General features: G+C 43.2%; 1 protein-coding gene across 2 annotated transcripts in view; it reads left to right on the top strand.

The window, feature by feature from the left end:
• The window catches only part of glb1 (galactosidase, beta 1), a 99,298-nt gene that overhangs the window by 63,559 nt on the left and 14,646 nt on the right, over positions 1-21,093 (top strand). For both annotated transcript variants that reach the window (XM_068055115.1, XM_068055106.1), the window contains 2 exons: positions 3,096-3,227; positions 10,984-11,211. In XM_068055115.1, the coding sequence (XP_067911216.1) occupies positions 3,096-3,227; positions 10,984-11,211 (360 nt within the window). The remainder of the gene's footprint in view (positions 1-3,095; positions 3,228-10,983; positions 11,212-21,093) is intronic.

Raw genomic sequence — 21,093 nt, 5'->3', positions numbered from 1 at the left:
GGAGAGTTTTCAAAGGATTGCAGGGTTGGAAGTTACGGAGACGAGGAGGGACAAAGCCATCAAGGAATTTGAACATGAAGATAAGATTGGAGCTGTTGGGGGACCAAGAGTCAATGTGAGGTCGGGTGATGTGTCAATAGGATTTGGTGCTGCTCAGGATACAAACTAGATGGATCGTGGACTTTTTCTGTCTCGCAATTCCTATTGCTAGAACTATTTCAGACTGTGGGAGAGGTAGAAACCTAATTGGGGAGATTCAAACATGGAGAGACAGGAAGGATGGGGATTTGAGAGGCAGCGACATGTTCAAAGACTTTGGGAAGGAAACGGAGGTTGGTGGGAGGAGGCTGGTTTGCAAGGACAAGAAGGGTTGTGGGTGGGTTTTTTGAGGAGTGGGGTGATGATGGCAGATTTGAAATGGAGGGGTACAGCACCTGAGGAGAGGAATGTCAACTAGATGAGAGCCGGGTGGCAGCAGTGTAGGGGTTGTGGCGTGTCTCATCGGCAAGATAAACTTGGAAAGGGCATGAGGGGAGGTAGGAGGAAAAACTAGAAAAAGATGCAGATTCAGGGCAAGGGCAGCCTTGGGAATGTTTGGCTTGATGGACAAGGGGAAAGGTCACTGGCAGAAGCCCCTGAACAGATAGTTCAATCTTAGTGACAACAAAGTTTGTGAGCTCTGACCATATTTAGTTGGAGATGAGGGTGGAGGGGCAGGGGTCTAATGAGATGGTCAGTAGTGGAGAAAAGAAGTCCAGGATTATCATTACATTCCAGGATGATCCTGGAGTAACGTGTTTTGGTAGAGAGAGCAGAGCTGATGATGTTTGATATGGTCCAGTCAGATCTGGCAATAGCTGATAAAACCAATCGTGTGCCAGGGTAAGTGCAGGTCTGTGCCCCATGCAAAGAGAGGAGCTGTAACTGATGAACAATGAGGGTGGATGGGAGTACGGTTGTGTTGAGGACGTTTTGACACCCAGACCTCATTCACAAGAAGCAATCGTGCCAAACCAGTGCTCTAAACTGCTCATTAGTTGGGGAGATCAGGGAAAAAGACTGGCTCCCATTCTGAGCTGGCTTAGATCCTGGGGTGGAGGGAGGCAATCCAGGGGTTTGGGGAATTTGGGAAGAGGTGTGGCTGCTCACATGGACTAACAAAAAATAAAAGTTAGAAAATAAATTTTGTCCACTTTCTAATGACACCCTCCAGCAATTTATTTCAAGAACCACTTGTTAGACCACATAACATTAGTATAAATGGGTGGGGACATTCACAAGTACAAATCACTGTTTTCTATCTCAAAATTGCATCTGAGATGATAGTAATCTCATGGGACATGCATTTGCATATATAAAAGGGCATTTTTTCATCGCTGCTGCCCCTTTTGTGCCAGGCAATGTCAGCCATGTCCCAGTGGTAAAGTTCACATTTCTAAGTCAGAACGTTGTGGGTTTAAGTTCTACTCCAGAGACTTGAGCAGAGGCTTTCCCTTCAGTGCAGCACTGTTAGAGGTGCTGCCTTTCAGTTGAGATTTTAAACCCCTCAGGTGGATGTAAAGGTTAGGTGCTATTCGAAGATGAGGAAGGAGTTCTTCCTGTTGTCCTGGCCAACATTTATCTCTCAACCAACATCATTGGAACAGATTACCTGGTCGTATATCATTGTTGTTTGAGGGAGCTTGCTGTGTAAATTGGCTGCTGCATTTCCTACATTCCAACTGTGACTACCTTTCAAAAGTACTTCCTTGGTTATATCCTGAGGTCATGAAAGGCACTATATAAATGCAAGTTTTTGTCCTTCTTTGAAGTAGGCGTTGGGCTTTCCTGGCTGGAAAGGAGGCTTTTGAGTGGGGATCTAAGGTGTAGAAGATAGTAAATGGTACAGAAAAGGTTAATCCAAATATCACTTTAAATTGTACAGTGTGAGTAGTAAATGGTAACTTTAACTTCATGCAGAGAGTGACATCCAGGTAAAAATGAAAACTCTAGAATCATTAAAGAAATAATTTGATCCAATAATGAGGGGGCTTGTTTGAGTTTGATGTATTAAGATGGGCAGAATAAGTATCTTGAGGTGAAAAGACCAAAGGAATGGAAAAACAATAACTTGCTCATTGACAAAGCACTGTTAACATTAAGGACAGAACTGAAGGGAGCTGAAGGGTCTTCATCTTGCACCCAAAGAGGCACTCAACCTATAGGATACTGCTACTATCTTCCAATTGCATTAAGGGCCATCTCACGATCCAAATACATTTAGGTGTAATGAGCCTAGTGCACAAGCTCACATTGTGCACAGACAGAGCACTGGGGCATGGACTTGGCCTTGGGCAACTGCAGTCAGTAATATGAGTAATAATGCAATTGGTGCTGGCAATCACATTATCAGTTCCTCTATGGCCATCTGACTTCCAGTCTTGGTCCTAATCATAATAACTAACTTGTTTCTCCTGTGGTTTGAGCTCCTTAGCCTATGGAAAATTTAACTGTGGCCAATTTCCCCTCTTTTTCATAATCTTGAAAACATCATTTTAGCCGAGCACTGCTCTTCCCCAAAGAGGAGTCTTAATTTCACTAACCTTCTTCATAATTAAGATTTCTGTTTGATAGAATTACTGCAGCTATGTAAACCTCACCCTAAACATTGCACTGTAAGTGGCTGTGATTAATGCACCTTGGCAATCACATCAACACAAAAAGCCTGGTAGGCTTCAAGGTACCCTAAACTCTTACAAATAGAAATAATTACTGAGAGCATGATATTTTCCCTCCAATGCTAATTAGTTTTTCCAGTTTTGAGCTACCCAGAACTGTGGCAGACATATTACAATACAGAGCTTCTAAAAAAAAACTTCTCAAGACTGTGGTAGATGCATTAGCATATAGAGCTTCTCAAATAACTTTGAGACTGAAACAAATCCTAAAATCCTCACAACAAAAACACGATTTGAAAATGCATCCCAATCCTGTAACAATGCTATTTGTGCATTATGAAATTTCGACACCCAATGTCACGGCCAACATACTCTCTAATTCATGTTTTTTTGTGCTATGTTCAAAGTGTCTCTGTTTTGTCTTTGTTTGTTCATTAGGTTTTCCAAGGGATACTAGAAAGAAATAATGTCACCAGCATCAACGTCACTGGACGGGCTGGATCAAAGCTCGATATACTCGTGGAAAACATGGGCAGAATAAATTATGGGAGAGACATCCGGGATTTTAAGGTACATTTTATAGAACTGTACCTGTCATATGCTACCGGAAGGACTTAAGTTACTGTTAGTTTGGACTAATTTAGTAGTTTTGAGGAACATTTAACTATGTGTGCGCATGTACTTAGACAAACCCTCCAGAGGTCTAATAATTTTAGCAAAAGATTGACATTATGATACTATTCATATCTCCTGCTCTGGATATCAGGATGTGTATTATCCTTCAGTTCTTTGGGGTACAATATTCACCGAGCTCCGAAGAATAATAACTAGAGTGTGATCTATTTTCTTCATGTCGCCTTTAAAGACGTCTGCAAACGCGACATGAAATCCTGTGACATTGATCACAAGTCGTGGGAGTCAGTTGCCAGCGTTCGCCAGAGCTGGCGGGCAGCCATAAAGGCGGGGCGAAAGCGTGGCGAATTGAAGAGACTTAGCAGTTGGCAGGAAAAAAGACACAAGCGCAAGGGGAGAGCCAACTGTGTAACAGCCCCGACAAACAAATTTCTCTGCAGCACCTGTGGAAGAGCCTGTCACTCTAGAATTGGCCTTTATAGCCACTCCAGGCGCTGCTCCACACACCACTGACCACCTCCAGGCGCTCACCCATTTGTCTCTCGAGATAAGGAGGCCAAAGAAGAAAGAAGATCTATTTTCTTAAATTCTAAAGTATATTGCATCAATTTCAGAAGCCCTGCAAAGCTTGAGCTTGTTCATAATATATTCGTTAGCTGGAATGACTGGAATTGCATCTCGTCCATACTTTTTACTAGCAAGCCTCTGCAGGCTTTGCATTAAAGCAGATCTGTCAGAGCAGTAGTGCGCACTGTCAGCTGGGACATGTTGTCTCATATGTGATGCTGAAATCTCATTTAAGATGATCCTTAGGGTCACTGCTTTGCTTGAGACCCTGTAAATAACAGATGCCATTGATTTGTTGGGTTCTGGGTCCCGCAAGGCACCAAGGGGTGATTTTGCAAGCACTTGCGAAGCCACCAGGCCCACCTGTTTAAGACAGCGCAAGATGAACTGTTCCAGAATGCCGGCAAGTTCATCCATTACCGCAATAGTGTGGAAATATAATTGAAAGATGCGGCAACATTTTTCTGGCGTTACAATTTTCTTCCGAGCACTGGATGTGCACACCTGCCAGATGACAATAGCATAGTGACAATGTTATTGGACTAGTAAGTAATCCAGAGACATGAGTTCAATTCCTAACATGGCAGTTGGCAAATTTAAATTCAGCTAATTAAATAAATCTGGAATATAAAGCTAGCTCTGTAATGGTGACCATGAGCTACTGGATTGTTGTTTAAAAACCCATCGGGCTCGCTAATGTCCTTTTAAGTGAAGATATCTGCCATTCTTACCCAGTCTGACCTATGTGACTCCAAATCCATGCCAATGTGGTTGGCTCTTACTTGTCCTCTGAAATAGCTTAACAAGCCACTCAGCTGTATTAAACTGCTATAAAAAAAAAAGTCTAATAGAAATAAAACTGACAGATCACCCAGCATCAACCTAGGCACCAGACACGACAAAGGCGCACACAGCCCTGTCCTTCATTGTCATAGGGTCAAAATCCTAGAACTCCCCACCTCACAGCACTGTGGGGAGTTTTAGTGGTTTAAGAAAGCAGCTCACCACCACCTTCTCAAGGGCAATTTATAGATGAGCAATAAATACTGGCCTTGCCCGTGAGGCCCACACCCTGTGAATAAATAAAACAAAAAACTAGTGAAATAAGACCAGCAGCTTCCAAAGAAAGCTGACAGTTCCCTTAATGTAGATGACATTTGAAGACCAGGTGTGAGACTGAAGGTCATTGGTCATAACTTAAGCTGCAGGTATATGCAACTCAACAACAACAACAATTTGCATTTATATAGCGTCTTTCATGTAGTAAAACATCCCAAGGCACTTCACAGGAGCATTATCAAAGACAAAAATTTCACAGAGCCACATGAGATATTAGGACAGGTGACCAAAAGCTTGATCAAAGTGGCAGATTTTAAGCAGTGTCTTAAAGGAGGAGAGAGGGATAGGGAGGGAATTCCAGAGCTTAATGCCTTGACAGCCGAATGCACCAATAGTGGGCGGAAGGAAGTCGCGTGCACAAAAAGCCAGAATTGCAGGACTGGGGTGATTAGAGATGGGGAGGGTTTCAGTAGCAGATGAGCTGAAATAGGAGCACAAAAGGGCGACATTACTGAGGTGGAGGTAGGCGGTTTTGATGATGGAGAGTATATGGCACTGGAAACCCATCTGAGTCAAATAGGACACCCAAGTTGCACTCAATTGCGGAAGAAACGTAAAGCACACGAAGCACAGTTTTTAGCAGTGATGGGTTTAGAAAAGTGATCTATTTTCTAGGGGGAGTACCCACTCCAGAAATGTTTTGATGTTTGACACTCCCTTTGGAGAATTTTCTGGTATTTTTGGAGCTTACTGTAATAGCCTTCCAAGCAAAAATAAGAATATTTACAGATCCTTTAGAGAGGAATAAAAATGTAGCAATCGGACTTCAATACCACTTTACAAGATAAGCTTAAAATAAATGATGTATCGCCCTCTGTTAAAATATCTGACAAAAAATACCACATGAATATGTTAAATGTCTGTCAACTGTTATCGTGAAAGGTTACTTCCAATACTAACCATTCCTGCAATAGAAATAAAACTTGTTACATTGTGCAATCATTTTCTTATCTTAGTTATCTTAGAGATACAGCACTGAAAAAGGCCCTTCGGCCCACCGAGTCTGTGCCGACCATCAACCACCCATTTATACTAATCCTACACTAATTCCATATCCCTACCACATCCCCATCTGTCCCTATATTTCCCTACCACCTACCTATACTAGGGGCAATTTATAATGGCCAATTTACCTATCAACCTGCAAGTCTTTGGCATGTGGGAGGAAACCGGAGCACCCGGAGGAAACCCACGCAGACACAGGGAGAACTTGCAAACTCCGCACAGGCAGTACCCAGAATTGAACCCGGGTTGCTGGAGCTATGAGGCTGCGGTGCTAACCACTGCGCCTTTTATAAAAAAAAATGATTTGGAAAAATACTTATGGTTGCTGTCCAGTCAACCTGATAGGCCGGCTTCACTCTGGAGTAATACTCTTATTTATGAATATCATTGATCACCCTAATATAGACAGTGTGGGTGTTCGCTCTGATTATTGCATAATAACAAAGGGCGCTTTCGCACAAGCATGTTATCAACCGGAAAACATCTTGTAAACTTACAGCACAAGTACCCAAACACTGACTCTCTTCGATAAAGACAACAGTTTACATCAAACTTTATCGTAGTACATTATAGTAAAATCCTAAATATGGGGGCTATTGGCGCAAATGGTTTAAATTGAGCAAAATGAATTGCCAAAATAATCCCACTTCCTTTTATTTTAACATCTAAAACCTGAAAATTTTGTAAGTGCTGCGATGAGATTGCCCAATTAAGTTAGCTCACACTAGGAAACAGTCTTATCTCAAAACACAGCCGCCTCCAGTTTTGAGAAGAAATAAGGCAACAGTATTGTGGGGCTTCTCCTAGTCTCCTGTCGGAGTTATGGCAAAGGATTGGGAGCAACACTACAGAAATTCAAGGCCACTGTTTTACTGTGACTCCCAGAAACATTCGGCTCATTTTAAAACTGTTCACTCTTAAATTGGTGCACAGCCAATAGCAGGAGAAAGTAATGTCCAATCGATTAGCTCTGACCAGCCCCAGTCCCACCCATCCAATTGAGTTTATTGCTTCCAAAAGAATAATAGCAAGGATGGTGCTTCCGTATTCAGTCTATCTATTCATAGGAGCTTCATTATTCCCCAGAGTAATTCAGTTCCTGTGTAGGTATTAACAAATGTAAAGCCAGCACATTGCTGACAAATGCATAGTGAACCTATTGTAGGTATTGACAGGTTTATGGCTGGAATTTTACGTTGGGCACGAGGCCAAAAGTCGGGGATGAGCCCGCCTCGCCAGGCCTGGGAGCCACGCTATCATTTTACATGGCTGAGGCCTTTAATTGCCCTCGGGCGGGACTTCCGCCCCTCTCAGGCAGGATAATCCCGCCTCCAAGAGCTGCCGGGCAATCAGCAGGCCGACAGCACTTGGTCCCTGCAGTGGCATGGGAGCAGTGGTCACTGCAGGGACAATGGCGCAGTGGTTAGCACCGCAGCCTCACAGCTCCAGGGACCCGGGTTCGATTCTGGGTACTGCCTCTGCAGAGTTTGCAAGTTCTCCCCGTGTCTGTGTGGGTTTTCGCCAGGTTCTCTGGTTTCCCCCCACAGCCAAAGACTTGCAGGTGGTAGGTAAATTGGCCATTGTAAATTGCCCCTAGTGTAGGTAGGTGATAGGGAATATGGGATTACTGTAGGGTTAGTATAAATGGGTGGTTGTTGGTCGGCACAGACTCGGTGGGCCGAAGGGCCTGTTTCAGTGCTGTATCTCTAAATAAATAAAATAAAATAAAATTAAAAAAAAATAAAAATAAATACTGGGACTGCAGCCAGGGGGAGGATCAAGAGGAACATCGGCCCTGGGGAAAAAGGGTAAGTGTCCCCAGTGAGGCCCCACAAAATTGGCCGGGCCCCGGTGAGGCAAGTGGGGGCAGTTGGGGGGGAAGGAGGTGGAATGTAGTGCTGTGGGGGCCCCTCCGTGGAGCACAGGATGCCCGATCAGGCGGGCACCCCTCCCCCTCCCCCTCCAGCCCACAAGGAGACCGCCAGGTCTTACTTGGGGTCCTGAGATACCCTCCACCTGCCAGTAATTTACCAGCAATGGCAGGAGGAGGCCCTTAAGTGGAAGTTAATTGGCCACAAGGGTCTTGATTGGCTTGAGGCCAATAGCTGTTTCTCGCCACCGCAGCCCCTCGTAAAATTACAGAGGGGGCGGGAAAATGACAGGAATGACCCCCACTGCCCCCCACCCCCTGCCCAGCCAGCCCACTCCTGTTGGGGGGAGGGGGTGGGTGTGTAAAATTCTGGCCAATGAACATACTGCGCTTGTGCAAGGATTGACTGATGTCATAGAGTTATACAGCACAGAAACAGGCCCTTCGGCCCATCATGTCTGTGCCGGCCATCAAGCACCTAACTATTATAGTCTCACTTTCCAGCACTTGGTCTGTAGCGTTTTATGCTATGGCGTTTCACGTGCTCATCTAAATACTTCTTAAATGTTGTGAGGGTTCCTGCCTCTACCACCACTTCAGGTAGTGTGTTCCAGATTCCAACCACCTTCTGGGTGAAAGATTTTTTCCTCAAATCCTCTCTAAACCTCCTGCCCCTTACCTTAAATCTATGCCCCCTGGTTATTGACCCCTCCGCTAAGGGAAAAAGTCTCTTCCTATCTAACGTATCAATGCCCCTCATAATTTTGTATACTTCAATCATGTCCCCCCCCTCAGCCTTCTCTGTTCTAAGGAAAACAACCCTAGCCTTTTCAGTCTCTCTTCATAGCTGAAACGCTCCAGCGCAGGCAACATCCTGGTGAATCTCCTCTGCACCCTCTCCATTGCAATCATATCCTTCCTATAGTGTGGTGCCCAGAACTGTACACAGTATTCCAGCTGTGGCCTAACTAGCGTTTTATACAGCTCCATCATAACCTCCCTGCTGTGTAGGTACTGACAGGTGTGTATATTGGCCAAAAATACATGGTGAGCACAATTCTGTGTAAGTGCTGGGATGAGCAAGCTTGTGGCCTCTCCATGAACCTATTGAAGCTTATGGAGTTGGAGATGAGACCTTTGGCAGTTAGGGCATATCTGGGGCTCCACCCACCCCAACCCCTCACCAAAAAGGCCAGAAGTGCCAGCTGGACCAGAACCATACCCCTCATCTTCAGCCAGGTATGCCTGTCTGTGCTGACCATATGTTGGATCATGACCGAGGGAGGGGTCTTGGAACTCCAACTGGTTCGCTACTGTCCTTTAGGGAAGGAAACTTGTGGTTGGCTCTTAACTGCCCTCTGAAATGGCCTAACAAGCCACTCAGTTGCATCAAACCTGCTAGGAAAAGCTATATTCCACATGGACTGCAGCGGTTCAAAAACACGGCTCACCGCCACCTTCTCAAGGGCAACTAGGGATGAGCAATGAATGCTGGTCTTTCCAGTGAGCCCACGTCCTGTGAATGAATTAAAAAAACAAAACTGCATTGAAATCCATTTGCCAGTTTTGCCCATTCACTTAATCTATTAATATGCCTTTGTAATTTTATGCTTGCGTCAACACTGATTGCAATGCTTCCTATCTTTGTGTCATTAGCGAATTTCAATATGTTAATTTCTGTCCTATCATCCAATTCATTAATGAATACAGTGAATAGTTGAGGTCCCAACACAGGACCTTGGTGGGACACCACTAGTCACATTCTGCCAGTTGGAGTACCTGCCCATTATCCTTATTCTCTGTCTCATTCTACTCAGCCAATTTCCCAACCAGGTCAATAATTTGCCTTCAATTCCAAGGGCTTCAACTTGAGCTAACAGTCTCTGATGAGAGACTTTATCAAATGCCTTCTGGAAGCCCATATAAATAACATCCATAGACTTTCTACTGTCCACTACTTCTAGTCATCACTTCAAAAATGTCAATCAGATTTATCAGGTATGACCTGCACTTTACAATTCCGTACTGGCTCCCTCTGATCAGCTGAAACTTTTAAGGTGTTCAGCCACTCTGTCCTTAATGATAGACTCTCATAATTTCCTGACAACAGATGTCAGGCTAACTGGTCTGTAATTTCTGGTTTCCCTCTGTCTCCTTTCTTAAATAGCGGAGGGACCCCTTCAAACCCAAATTTTCCCAGCATATTTTATTATTAGATCCCTGACAAATTGGGTTGAAGGTGTGTGAAATTGTTTTTCCCAAGGGGAGCCAGGACCCCACCTCTCCCTTAGGCGCCAGAGTTTTTGGCCTGTGTGCATAGCCGGATACCTGTACAGGGATTGGGGCCCACCAGGAGACCTCCCATTGACCCTACATGCTTCAGGTTCAAGGGCACGGCTAGGTGTGATCCGCTATAACTGACAGAAACATGGCTCTTGCAATTTGGGGGCAAAAATGTAGCTATAATAGGGTATTGGTGCAACAATGAATCTTTTGATAATGTATTTCATATACTGATGCTAAATACTTCATATTATCCTCCAGAACTGCTGATCTAATCAAACTCTTTTTGATTTTCAGCAGTAAATGATCATGGGCCCAAGTAGAATGTTTGCAGTATTAATCCATTTGATAAGGATTCTGGCCTGGAAATTGTACAATTGGGCCTGGGGTGCACTAGGGCATTGTTGGAGAACGGGCAGTGATTTGGACACATCTGCATCAGCTAAAATTTCCACCTTACTGATTAAAAGCTGTGAAACTGCACTCCACGGACCGATGATTCTTCTGCCTGGCCCCCCTCTACATGGCTCCAGCAGTTTAGTGGCTTGATGAGGGGGAGCGTTCTGGTCTCTCCAAGAATTTGGCTCAGAGAGCCCCCAGTAATACCTGTATCTGCCGGGAGGCGCATAGGCCCTATTTATAGCCTAAATCTGGGCTTGAAGCTGTAAAGGTAAATGGAAGTCAATCTGGCTTTCATCTACATTTCAGGTCCTGTTCTCAGTACAAGGCCCTGACCTCTTTTTGAGTACTTGGACGTCCGTGGCTATTTGGTTAGTGGGTGGCAGGGCAAAAGCTGCATCAGTAGGAACTGCTGGGCAAATCACCCAAAGTCTCTTTTCTCCTCCACAGGGACTGGTAACAAATCTTACTTTGGCTTCAAATATCCTGACTGGCTGGACCATCTACTCATTAAACATTGATGAAGCTGTGGCAAGTGGCTACTTAAGTAAAGTCCAGAGGCTGACTGCACCAGCTGAGGCTAATGTGCCATCCTTTTATTTAGGTACCTTTGTGATTCCAAATGGAATTCCCGACCTGCCTCAAGATACATACCTTAAATTTCCTGGATGGTCCAAGGTAGGTACAAGATTTGAATTAAATCTCGGTAAAAGCAGTGAGCATGCAGTAGGCTTTATTCAGTAATACAGGAACAGTGTGTAATACAACACATTTCATCCAGTTATACCATTTGTTTGTTCACCCATCCAGTTACAGTCAGTCTAATGAGTCTGTCTCTGCTCTCATTGGATTGGTCGAGTGCCTGTTTTCTGTCTAGGCAGCGATTCCACAGTGTTATTTGTTGAAGTTTGATCTTTAGATAGTGTCTGTCATTGGTACACGTTAACGTTTTATCCTATAGGATCCTTTTCAGGCAACTCCATAGAAATTACAATATAAACAAGATTTTATCGCTTTTGCTCATATTTAGCCCCTTGGGGGAATTTTGCTGCATTAAAGACGCTATATGAATGCAAGTTGTTGTTATTGCCGATGGAAAGCATTTGGCTATCGGGGCTCCGCTTGTGGACCTAAATATTGTTGTGTTCTAGAAGAGGTTCTGTTACGTTCTTGAGTTTGGCACTGAATGATCGACTTGGGTTTAGTATCTGCACATTCTGAGGGCGGAATCTTGCCCTTTAAAAGAAAATCGAGGGGTGGGACCAATTCTGGGTTACGACCCCGCACTTGATGGCAACATGCCAGCTGACGCGAGGAGGTGGCCTCCTAATTGGCCACCTCCGAATATGCCATCCAATTAAGGATGATGGGTTTCCTGAAGCTGTAGGCCCTAATCAGAGGGTCTGCAATCTTGGAAGGACAGCAGCCCCACCAGCTGAGGTGGGTGCTGCTCTTGCTGTGGGATGAGGATCACGAGGGCACCTCCATCTTGAGGCGCCCTCTGAAGAGGTTTGACATTTTTAAAAATAAACTTTAGCCACAGCTGCCAGGCACCCCTATGAAGGGGAATCTCCTCAGGATAGCCAACGGCTGCAGCTGGGCGGCCCACTAATTTAATGCTGCTCCAGTGGGAGGGGCTAACAACAGAAGGCCTCATGCCAGGCTTGGCCATCAATGGAAGGCCCGTCCATGCGTCCCCAATCAGCCCACAAATGGACAGATAATTATTCAAATTGGCTAACCCCCGGTTAATGAAACCTGGTCATTATACTCCCACATACTGGAATATATCAGTAGCCATCACCCAAGCTCATCTTTGATAGTTGGATGGAATATACACTTACGCACTGAAATTCAGCTATAAATCAGTCGACTATTTAATATTAAGCAGGTAAATGAACAGTACTCAGTACAAACCATATATAAATGAATTTTCAAAATGCATTTTGATAAGACGTTTTTTACATAAAAGCTAGAGTGGAAATGGATCAAAAGTTGGTTGACCAAGAGGAAGCAAAGGGTTAGGGTAAATGTGTCTTGCTCAAATTAGAAGAGAGTTGGAAATGGTGTGCACTAAGGGTCAGTGCTCGGTCTACCTTTTGTCTTCAGTACACCTAGCTGATTTGGACTAAAGGAGCACAGTATTGTAGTTTACTGATGTCACAAAAATGGGTGACAGATGCGCCATGGTTCAGGATCATTTCCTCACAGGAAGGAGTTGGAAAAAAAACTTACTTTAAATGTTGTGTTGTCAGGCCGAGTATATTCTCACAAGTGAAAGAATCGGGAGATTTGAGACAATAAGTAGTGAGATGTTAATGAACTGCTCTGATGTTTCTTCATAGACTGCATTTAATAAAGATGGGATTGATACCACTGACTCTGAAAAGGTATCAATGGAAGAATCAAATTTGGGAGTTGGGTATTTGATATGTGTGCTAGCTAGGGTATGGAATTCACAAGATCACATGGTAATTATGGATGTAGAAAGCCATTCATCCCATCTTAGTTTATCCATCCATAAAAAATCTGCAGTCACCCTCCCCCCCCCCCCCCCCCCCCCCACTGTAGCATTTAATTGTTTCTTAAATGATTATGGATTTCCAAAATACATTAATTTCAGTTGTATAATATAGAGGAAATGTAGCAGCGTGGATAGACAGCTGGTTGATCAACAGGAAATAATGAAATAAAACCAGAAAATGCTGGAAATACTCAGCAGGTCAGGCGGCATCTATTAGAGGAAAACAGGGTTAACGTTTCAGAACTGGAAAACATTAGAGATGTAACAGGTGATAAGCAAGTACAGAGGCAAGGAAAGAACAAAAGGGAAGATCTGTGATAGGGTGGAAGGCAGGAGAGATTAAATGACTAAAGGGATGATGGTGCAGGGCAATGGGACAAGGAAAGAAACAAAAGATGGGTCTCGAGGAGGTGTAAATGGGAATAGCAGAATCATTAACAACAGCTGCTGCCTGAAAAGATGGGGGTAAAGATTCTGATCTAAAATTGTTGAACTCAGTGTTGAGTCCAGAAGGCTGTAAAGTGCCTAATTGAAAGATGGGGTGCTTTCCCTCGAGCTTATGTTTAGCTTCTTTGGAATAGTGTACAATGTCGAGGACAGGGAGGTGGGAGTGGGACGGAGAATTAAAATGACAGGCAACCGGAAGCTCAGGGTCAGGCTTGCAGACCGTGTGCAATAGTTCTGCAAAGTAGTCGCCCAACCTGCATTTGGTCTCCCCATTGTAGAGGAGACTACATCGTGAGCAGCAAATACATTAAGCTAAGTTGAAACTAGCACAAGTAAATCGATGTTTCACCTGGAAGGAGTATTTGAGGCCCTGGAGTGTGGGGAGGGAGGAAGTGAAAGGGCAGGTGTTGCATCTCGTGCATTTGCACACACTGGTGCCATGGGAAGGAGAGGAGGCATTTGGGGTCATTGAAGAGTGGACCATGGTGTCTCAGAACCAACCGTTCCTTCTGAATACTGAAGGAGGGGGTGGTGGAAGATGCTTTTGGGGGTGGCATCACTCTGGAGGTGGCAGAGGATGATCTGTTGGAAGTGGAGTTTGGTGGTGTGGAAGATGAGGACAAGGGGAACCCTGTCATGGTTCTGGGTGGGAGGGAAAGGAAATAGACATGGTTGAGAGCCTGGTCAACCACAGTGGGGGGGAATCCTCAGCTGAGCACAAAGGAAAACAGATCACCAGTTGTGGTATGGAAGATGGCTCTGTCAGAACAGATTCCGTTTTCGCTTCCATTAGAATTCATACCATGTGTTGATCATTCTTTGTGTGCAGAAGTGCTTCCAGGTATCAGTCTACTGGTTTGAGCCCATATATCTTTGTTCTACTCACACAATTTAATTTAATTTAAATTAATTTTCTGGAATTATCTTTTTTTTAATAGAATTTGCTACTTTATGCACCTCTAATATCACCTGTCAGGCACCTTCATTCCTGGTTAGGAAGCTCGTATTTCTTTAGTCTAAAGCCCTGAGGACAATGTCTGCCTTGTTTTTTGGCAACTAGAAGTGCACACAGTACTGAAGATGCTGTCTAAATAGGGCACAGTATACTTTGGTCACAGGGATTGCTGGAAACACACCATTCTGGAGTATTTAACAATTCCATTAAAACTGTTAAAACTATATTTGAAATGATTTATTATGATGCGAAACTGGAGAGAGGTGGTCGTCTATGGCCAAATCTAAAAAAAAAAATCAATCAGACTCTGTCACAGGCCTCAGTTGTTTTCCATACCAAGTCCCATTCACCTATTCCCTTTGTGCTCGCTGGCCGACATTGGCTCCCAGTTAAACAGTGCCTCAATTCCTCCAACTAAAGGTTAGGAAGACTGAAGCCATTGTCTTCGATCCCTGCAAACAAATACCATTCCCTAGCCTCCGAGTCCATCCTTCTTCTTGGTCACTGTCTGAGGCTGAATCAGACTATTTGCGACCTTGGTGTGGTATTTGATCCTGAAATGAGCTTCTGACCATGTATCCACTCTATCACCAAGACAGCCTACTTCCATAATACCAAGTCCTCAATTTTAAAATTCTCATCCTTGTTTTCAGATCCCTCGTTGGCCTTGTTCCTCCTCATTTCTGTAACCTCCAGCTGTACAGCCCTCAAAAATATCTGTACTCCTCCAATTCTAGCATTTTGCCCATCTCCAATTTTAACCATTCCACCATTGATGACCAAACCTTCAGCTGCCTCAGTCCTAATTTCTGAAATTCTTTCCCTAAACCACCACCTCTCCGCCTCTCCTCCTTTTAAGATACTTAAAACTACCTCTTTGACCAAGCATTTAGTTTTTTATCCTGATATCTGCTTATGTGATTCAGTGTCAAACTTTCATAACGCTGCAATGAAACACCTTAGAAATTTTTACTACGTTAAGTGTAGATAAATCGAGGTTGTTGTTGCCATTTCCCTCACCGGATGAGCGTGTTGCACAGAGCGTATGGGTTTTTTTTAACCATGATACACGAACAGCCTTCAGCTCCCATTATGTCAGGGGGTGAGTGCATGTTAGTGAAAGTATACTGTGGCCAATAGGATTAGCATCTTATGCACTTTGCCGAACAGTCTCCATTCTGCAATATCAGCATTTTGCCTTGCAGTGTATTGTTTAAGACGTATATCTCTGTTTTAAAATCCATATATATTTAACAAGGGTAAGCTGTTGATTTCCGCATCGATGGTGCGCTCCCCATTCTCCACCGGTCAGACATAATTATTTCTCACATTAGCAATGAGCTGTAACATGAAATAGAATTTTTCCCCTTTTTTTAGCATTTCAAGATCATTGGGTTTCTCTCTGATTGTCTAAGATTGGATAGCTAGTGTGTACGTGAGGTTCCCATTAACAGTAAATCAAATGAATAGAAAGTTTTGACTCAAAGCATCAAGTTTTGATGGCAGGTAGAGGAAAATGTAAAAAGATTCAATTTGAAACCCTTTTTACAGTAGGGTGCAAACTTACAGATGTTATCACAGTTGTGCCTTCAAGGTGTTAAGACGGCTAAGAGGTTTATGTGTTGATTTAGCCGATAAAGCTTGTGGTTTTTTTAAGTTCTGCAGTGTTTGGGAAAGTTGACGCACTATTCTACTTCGGTAGTTTCAAGGTTTTATCGTTGCATTCCCTGCAGTAAACGTGAAATGTTTTCTGCACTGCTCGGTAATGAGGCTACAGACAGAAACGTTTAAATCCAAAACTCGTCGTTAGATTTACAGGAATCCACAAACTGTTCCACTTCACAAGTTATTTTTTATTATAATGTGCATTATCATGAATTTTGATTTTAGAAAAGTTACTTACATTTATCTAGTGCCTTTCATGCCCTGAATGTCCAAAAGTATTTCAAGACCAATTAATGATTCCTTAAAGTGTAGTTTTATTGTGGGTAATTGCAACAGCCAATTTTTACACAGTAAGCTTCCACAAACAGCAGCGAGTTGAATGGCCTGTTCATCTATTTTTGGTTGTCAGGATGTATGAAGTACTTTCATGCTGTTATTCAGATAGTTTATTTATTTATTGAAACAGTACTGAAACAGGCCCTTCAGCCCACCGAGTATGTGCTGACTAACAACTGTCCATTTATACTAATCCTACATTAATCCCATATTCCCTATCACATCCCCACCATTCTCCTACCACCTATCTACACTAGGAGCAATTTACAATGACCAATTTACCTATCAACCTGCAAGTCTTTGGCTGTGGGAGGAAACCGGAGCACCCGGCGGAAACCCACGCGGTCACAGGGAGAACGTGCAAACTCCGCACAGGCAGTGCCCAGAACTGAACCCAGGTCACTGGAGCTGTGAGGCTGCAGTGCTAGCCACTGCGCCACTTCGTCTTGAGCAGGCAGACAGGCCTTTGCTTTTAATGTCTCAATGCTAATTGTTTGTCCAGATTCTGTGTTCAGGTCCTAGAGCGGGGCTTGCATCTATGAACTGTGACTCAGAACAGAAAGTGTTGACATTTGAATGTCTATCACCATGCTTGGTAATGAGCCAATTTTTGTTTTCTCCACCAGGGCATTGAGCATTGGCTGGGCAGGTTCTGTTATGAACATGCAATCCGCTCGCCTGATTTCCCCTCTGCACTCCCTACAGATGGTAAAACAGAGGGGACATAGCTTTAAGTTGAGGGGTGATAGATATAGGACAGATGTCAGAGGTAGTTTCTTTACTCAGAGAGTAGTAGGGGCGTGGAACGCCCTGCCTGCAGCAGTAGTAGACACGCCAACTTTAAGGGCATTTAAGTGGTCATTGGATAGACATATGGATGAAAATGGAATAGTGTAGGTCAGATGGTTTCACAGGTCGGCGCAACATCGAGGGCCGAAGGGCCTGTACTGCGCTGTAATGTTCTAATAAAAAAAAAGAACATCTACCCCAAAGTTTCCTTGCATTCAGAGATGAATTCAAACACACCCAAGTCAGATAACAACTAAGTTAGATCCAGTGCGGAATAATCCAGTGACAATTAATACTCTGTATTTGCCATGTAATTCTTTTTTCCATTTCTCTTTATTTTTTATGCTCCTTACGCTTACAATAAGATTGATAATATCAGATAAATATTCTTTGAGCAACCTTTTGTTTTCCAGAGCTTTTCAGCTACTGATAATCTAACTACAATATTAAAGAAATAGAAAATCAGCACAGAAACTGGAAATGGTTACAGACTTGGGCGAGTGTCACTGGTTAAAAACTGTGGCACAATGGAAATGGAAGACAATCTATAACATTTAACAGTACAGTACATACATCCAGGACCCCAATCTATGGCTTTCTAAATGGGAGTGGAGCTGGAAACCAATCCTGAAAATACAGCCTATTGTCATCATAACAAAAGAACTGATAATGGTCTCAAATAAGAGCTGGTTGGATGGAAGTTTTCGCTTATTCCATTATTTGAGTAACGTTTTATTTTTGTTTACTCTTTGCCTTATCTAGCACCTGGTTATTGCATGTCACCCTCAACCATATGTTGTTGTGCATGAATTCTCTCGATTAACAGTCAGTTTTGAGGAGAGCCTTCAACCTCTCAGTTGAGAAGTAAAGTGGTAACCCTCATAGAAGGGGTATGCAACTGAACTTAATGGCTCCAAAATTCCTGGGTTAGGGAAGTACATATATCAGTATCTGCAACTTTGTGGAGTGCAGGAAATTTGCCTCGGCTACAAATCCAGTTCAGTATGTTGCACTTTAGTTATGAACATATCGAAAAGCACTGCTTGTTGTTGTTGCCTGATCTGAAACCACGGTCCACAACAAAGACAGCTCTGATTGTGACAGAGAAACTGCCCACAGCTCTATCTTTACAGTCTTGTTCCAGGGGTTCAAAGATCAGCCAATTATCTGTACATTGCTGTATAAAGGAAGTCACCAATCCCTGCTTTGTCTGGTTAGCTGAGGAAGAAAAAAGAAAAGACTTGCATTAATATAACGTCTTTGTCCCAAAGCGCTTTACAGCCAGTGAAGTACTTTCCTGTTCTGAAGTAGGGTACATGGCAACCAATTTGTGCACAGCAAGCTCCCGCAAGGACCAGATGATCAGTATTTTACAGTAGTGTTGGTTGAGGGACAAATCTTGGCCAGGAGTATCCTACTCTTCGAAATAATGCAAGGGATCTTTTATGTCCACTGGATAGTTAAGACAGAGCCTTGGTTTAATGTCTCATCTGAAAGACAGCATCTCTGACAGTGCAACATTCCCTCAGTACTGCATTGAAGCTCCATTCTGTGGAGTGAGACTTGAATCCACAACTGTCTGACTCAGATGTGAGAATGCTCCCACCAAGGCACAATCGACGGAAGAATACCAGATGAAACAGCCATCCAGTTGTGTGCTCTTGCATGCCAGGACTAATTGCACTGGAGCAGAGATTTCATAGAGGATTTTAAAATTATGAAGGACTTTGATATTGTGAGCAAGGTACGACTATTTCCTCTTATTGGGAAGTCAGTGTCAAGGGCTAATCAATTTAAAAGCTCCACTCAGAGTGAGGAGAGAGGTTAGTCAAAAAAAAAATAGAGTGGGTTGTTGGAGTATGAAGTGCTTTGCTACAGAGAGCGGTTGAGGCAGAAGCCATTGCATCCTTTAAAGGAGCAATAGATAAATATTTGAAGTGGAGGATGATGCAGAGCTATGGAGAGTGTGTGGAGCAGTAGGGTTATTTGAAATTCTCTAGTGGAAAGTCAGCACAGATATGATGGGCGAAATGGCCTCCTTTCTGTGTTGCCAACTTCTATAATTGTACCTCTCACCCCCTTCTCTAAACCCACCTCATCGGCCAAGCTCCCCTACCTTTATTCAGTTAAACTCTCTATCTCTAACCCTGCTTTCTGTAACGTGTCCCAGGTCTTACCTCTGTGTTAGCATGGGAAAAAATTATCTTAATAAAGGCTGGTGGTGTTTTTCAAATACTTGGAAATAAATCTGATATCATCTCACCACTGTACCCTCAGAATATTTGGGTTTCACACATCTCTGCAAGGTAACACCTATTTCCGTGATGCAACTCGCACACAGTAATATCACAAAACAGACTAATATCATGAAACAACATTCTTGGTGTCTACTAATTTTTACTTTTGATATTACTGATCTTTTAACTTATCCACTTAGTCAACTAGCTGTCCAGACTACAATTACTGTAGTTTCCATGTGTTTTGACTTGTTTCGGTTGACTTCACTCTTGTCTCCTGATGATTGAGGAACAGAAAGTGGTTACCCAATGATAGAAAATATATAAATATCGCCATAGTTCATAATTTCTCATAATTTGTAAAAATACAGAAGTATCAATTTTGGATCTGGTAGACAAGCCAACCTTTACAGTGAAACCTACTTTCAACCTCTTGTCTATTTACCTGTTCTGCAAGTTTGCACTATTCTTTTTTTTTAAAACATATGCAAAAACCACTCTGAAATCAGTATAAAGGAATCCAAAATAGAATGTGTTACATATTGCAGACTTCCTGATTTAGCTGGATTTAGAAAACACCTAATTATCTGTACAATATGTCGCTTTCCTGTGTGCATCCTTCACTTCGTTATGTGACATGTTGTCGCGTGCTTGGTTTAATACCGGCTGATGCTCACTATCCCAAAATGGTTAATGTGTTCTGCATTTACTGAGAATTCTACAAGGATGATGCAGTGATGTAGTGATTTCCCAAACCTGTTGCAGCAAAATGTTTACTCCATGTCAACGTTCACGCAGAACAGTTGAGTGGTGATGACAATTAAGAATTTACCTGGAAGAGTGAAAGGTTAGAAATACATTCAGAGTTTGGAACTCAGGAGCTTCAGGTAAAATAAATAGAGCCTGATTCCGTCCCACTGATCCTCCTTGTTGGCGTCGAAAAGGAAACACTTGTTCATTTGGAAGTGTGAGGAGATGGTTGGAGACTTTATCTCAGAGCCTCCAATCTTAAAGGGCTGGGCCCAGCCTCCAGAATCCAGTTCTGTGTAATTTTTCTGGGTGTCTACCTGAAGGCCCAAATATTGCATAGACCACAGAATTTAGACCACCCATCACTGCCCCTCCTCCCCACCCCAGGCGAGAGACAGGTACAGAAGACATTCATAGAACCGTACAGCACAGAAAGAGGCTATTACCCATTATATCTACTCTTTAAAATAGCATATCCAATTAGTCCCTCTCTCTTGCTCTTTTCCCACAACTCTGCAAATTTCTCTTTTATAAAGTATATAACCAATTCCCATTTAAAGTTACTATTGAACCTGCTTCCACCACTCTTACAGAAGAACATAAGCTCTGAAATTCCCTCCCAGCCCTCTTTCCTCCCCAAAGACGCTCCTTAAAACCTACCTTTGTCCAAGCTTTTGGGCATCTGCCCTAATATCTCCTTATGTGACTCAGTGTCAAATTTTATTTGATAACTCGCGTATGACGTTCATTAGGACATTTTGCTATGGTGAATATACAAATGCAAGTTGTTGTTGAGTGAGTTCCATGCTGGAATTGTGTTAAAGTTGGGAATACGTTCACTGGTAGCACCAGAGACT

Source organism: Heterodontus francisci, chromosome 2, assembly GCF_036365525.1.
Source record: "Heterodontus francisci isolate sHetFra1 chromosome 2, sHetFra1.hap1, whole genome shotgun sequence".
Lineage (NCBI taxonomy): Eukaryota > Metazoa > Chordata > Chondrichthyes > Heterodontiformes > Heterodontidae > Heterodontus > Heterodontus francisci.
Note: the sequence above shows the minus strand (reverse complement) of the source record. Positions and strands in the feature narration are given on the sequence as shown.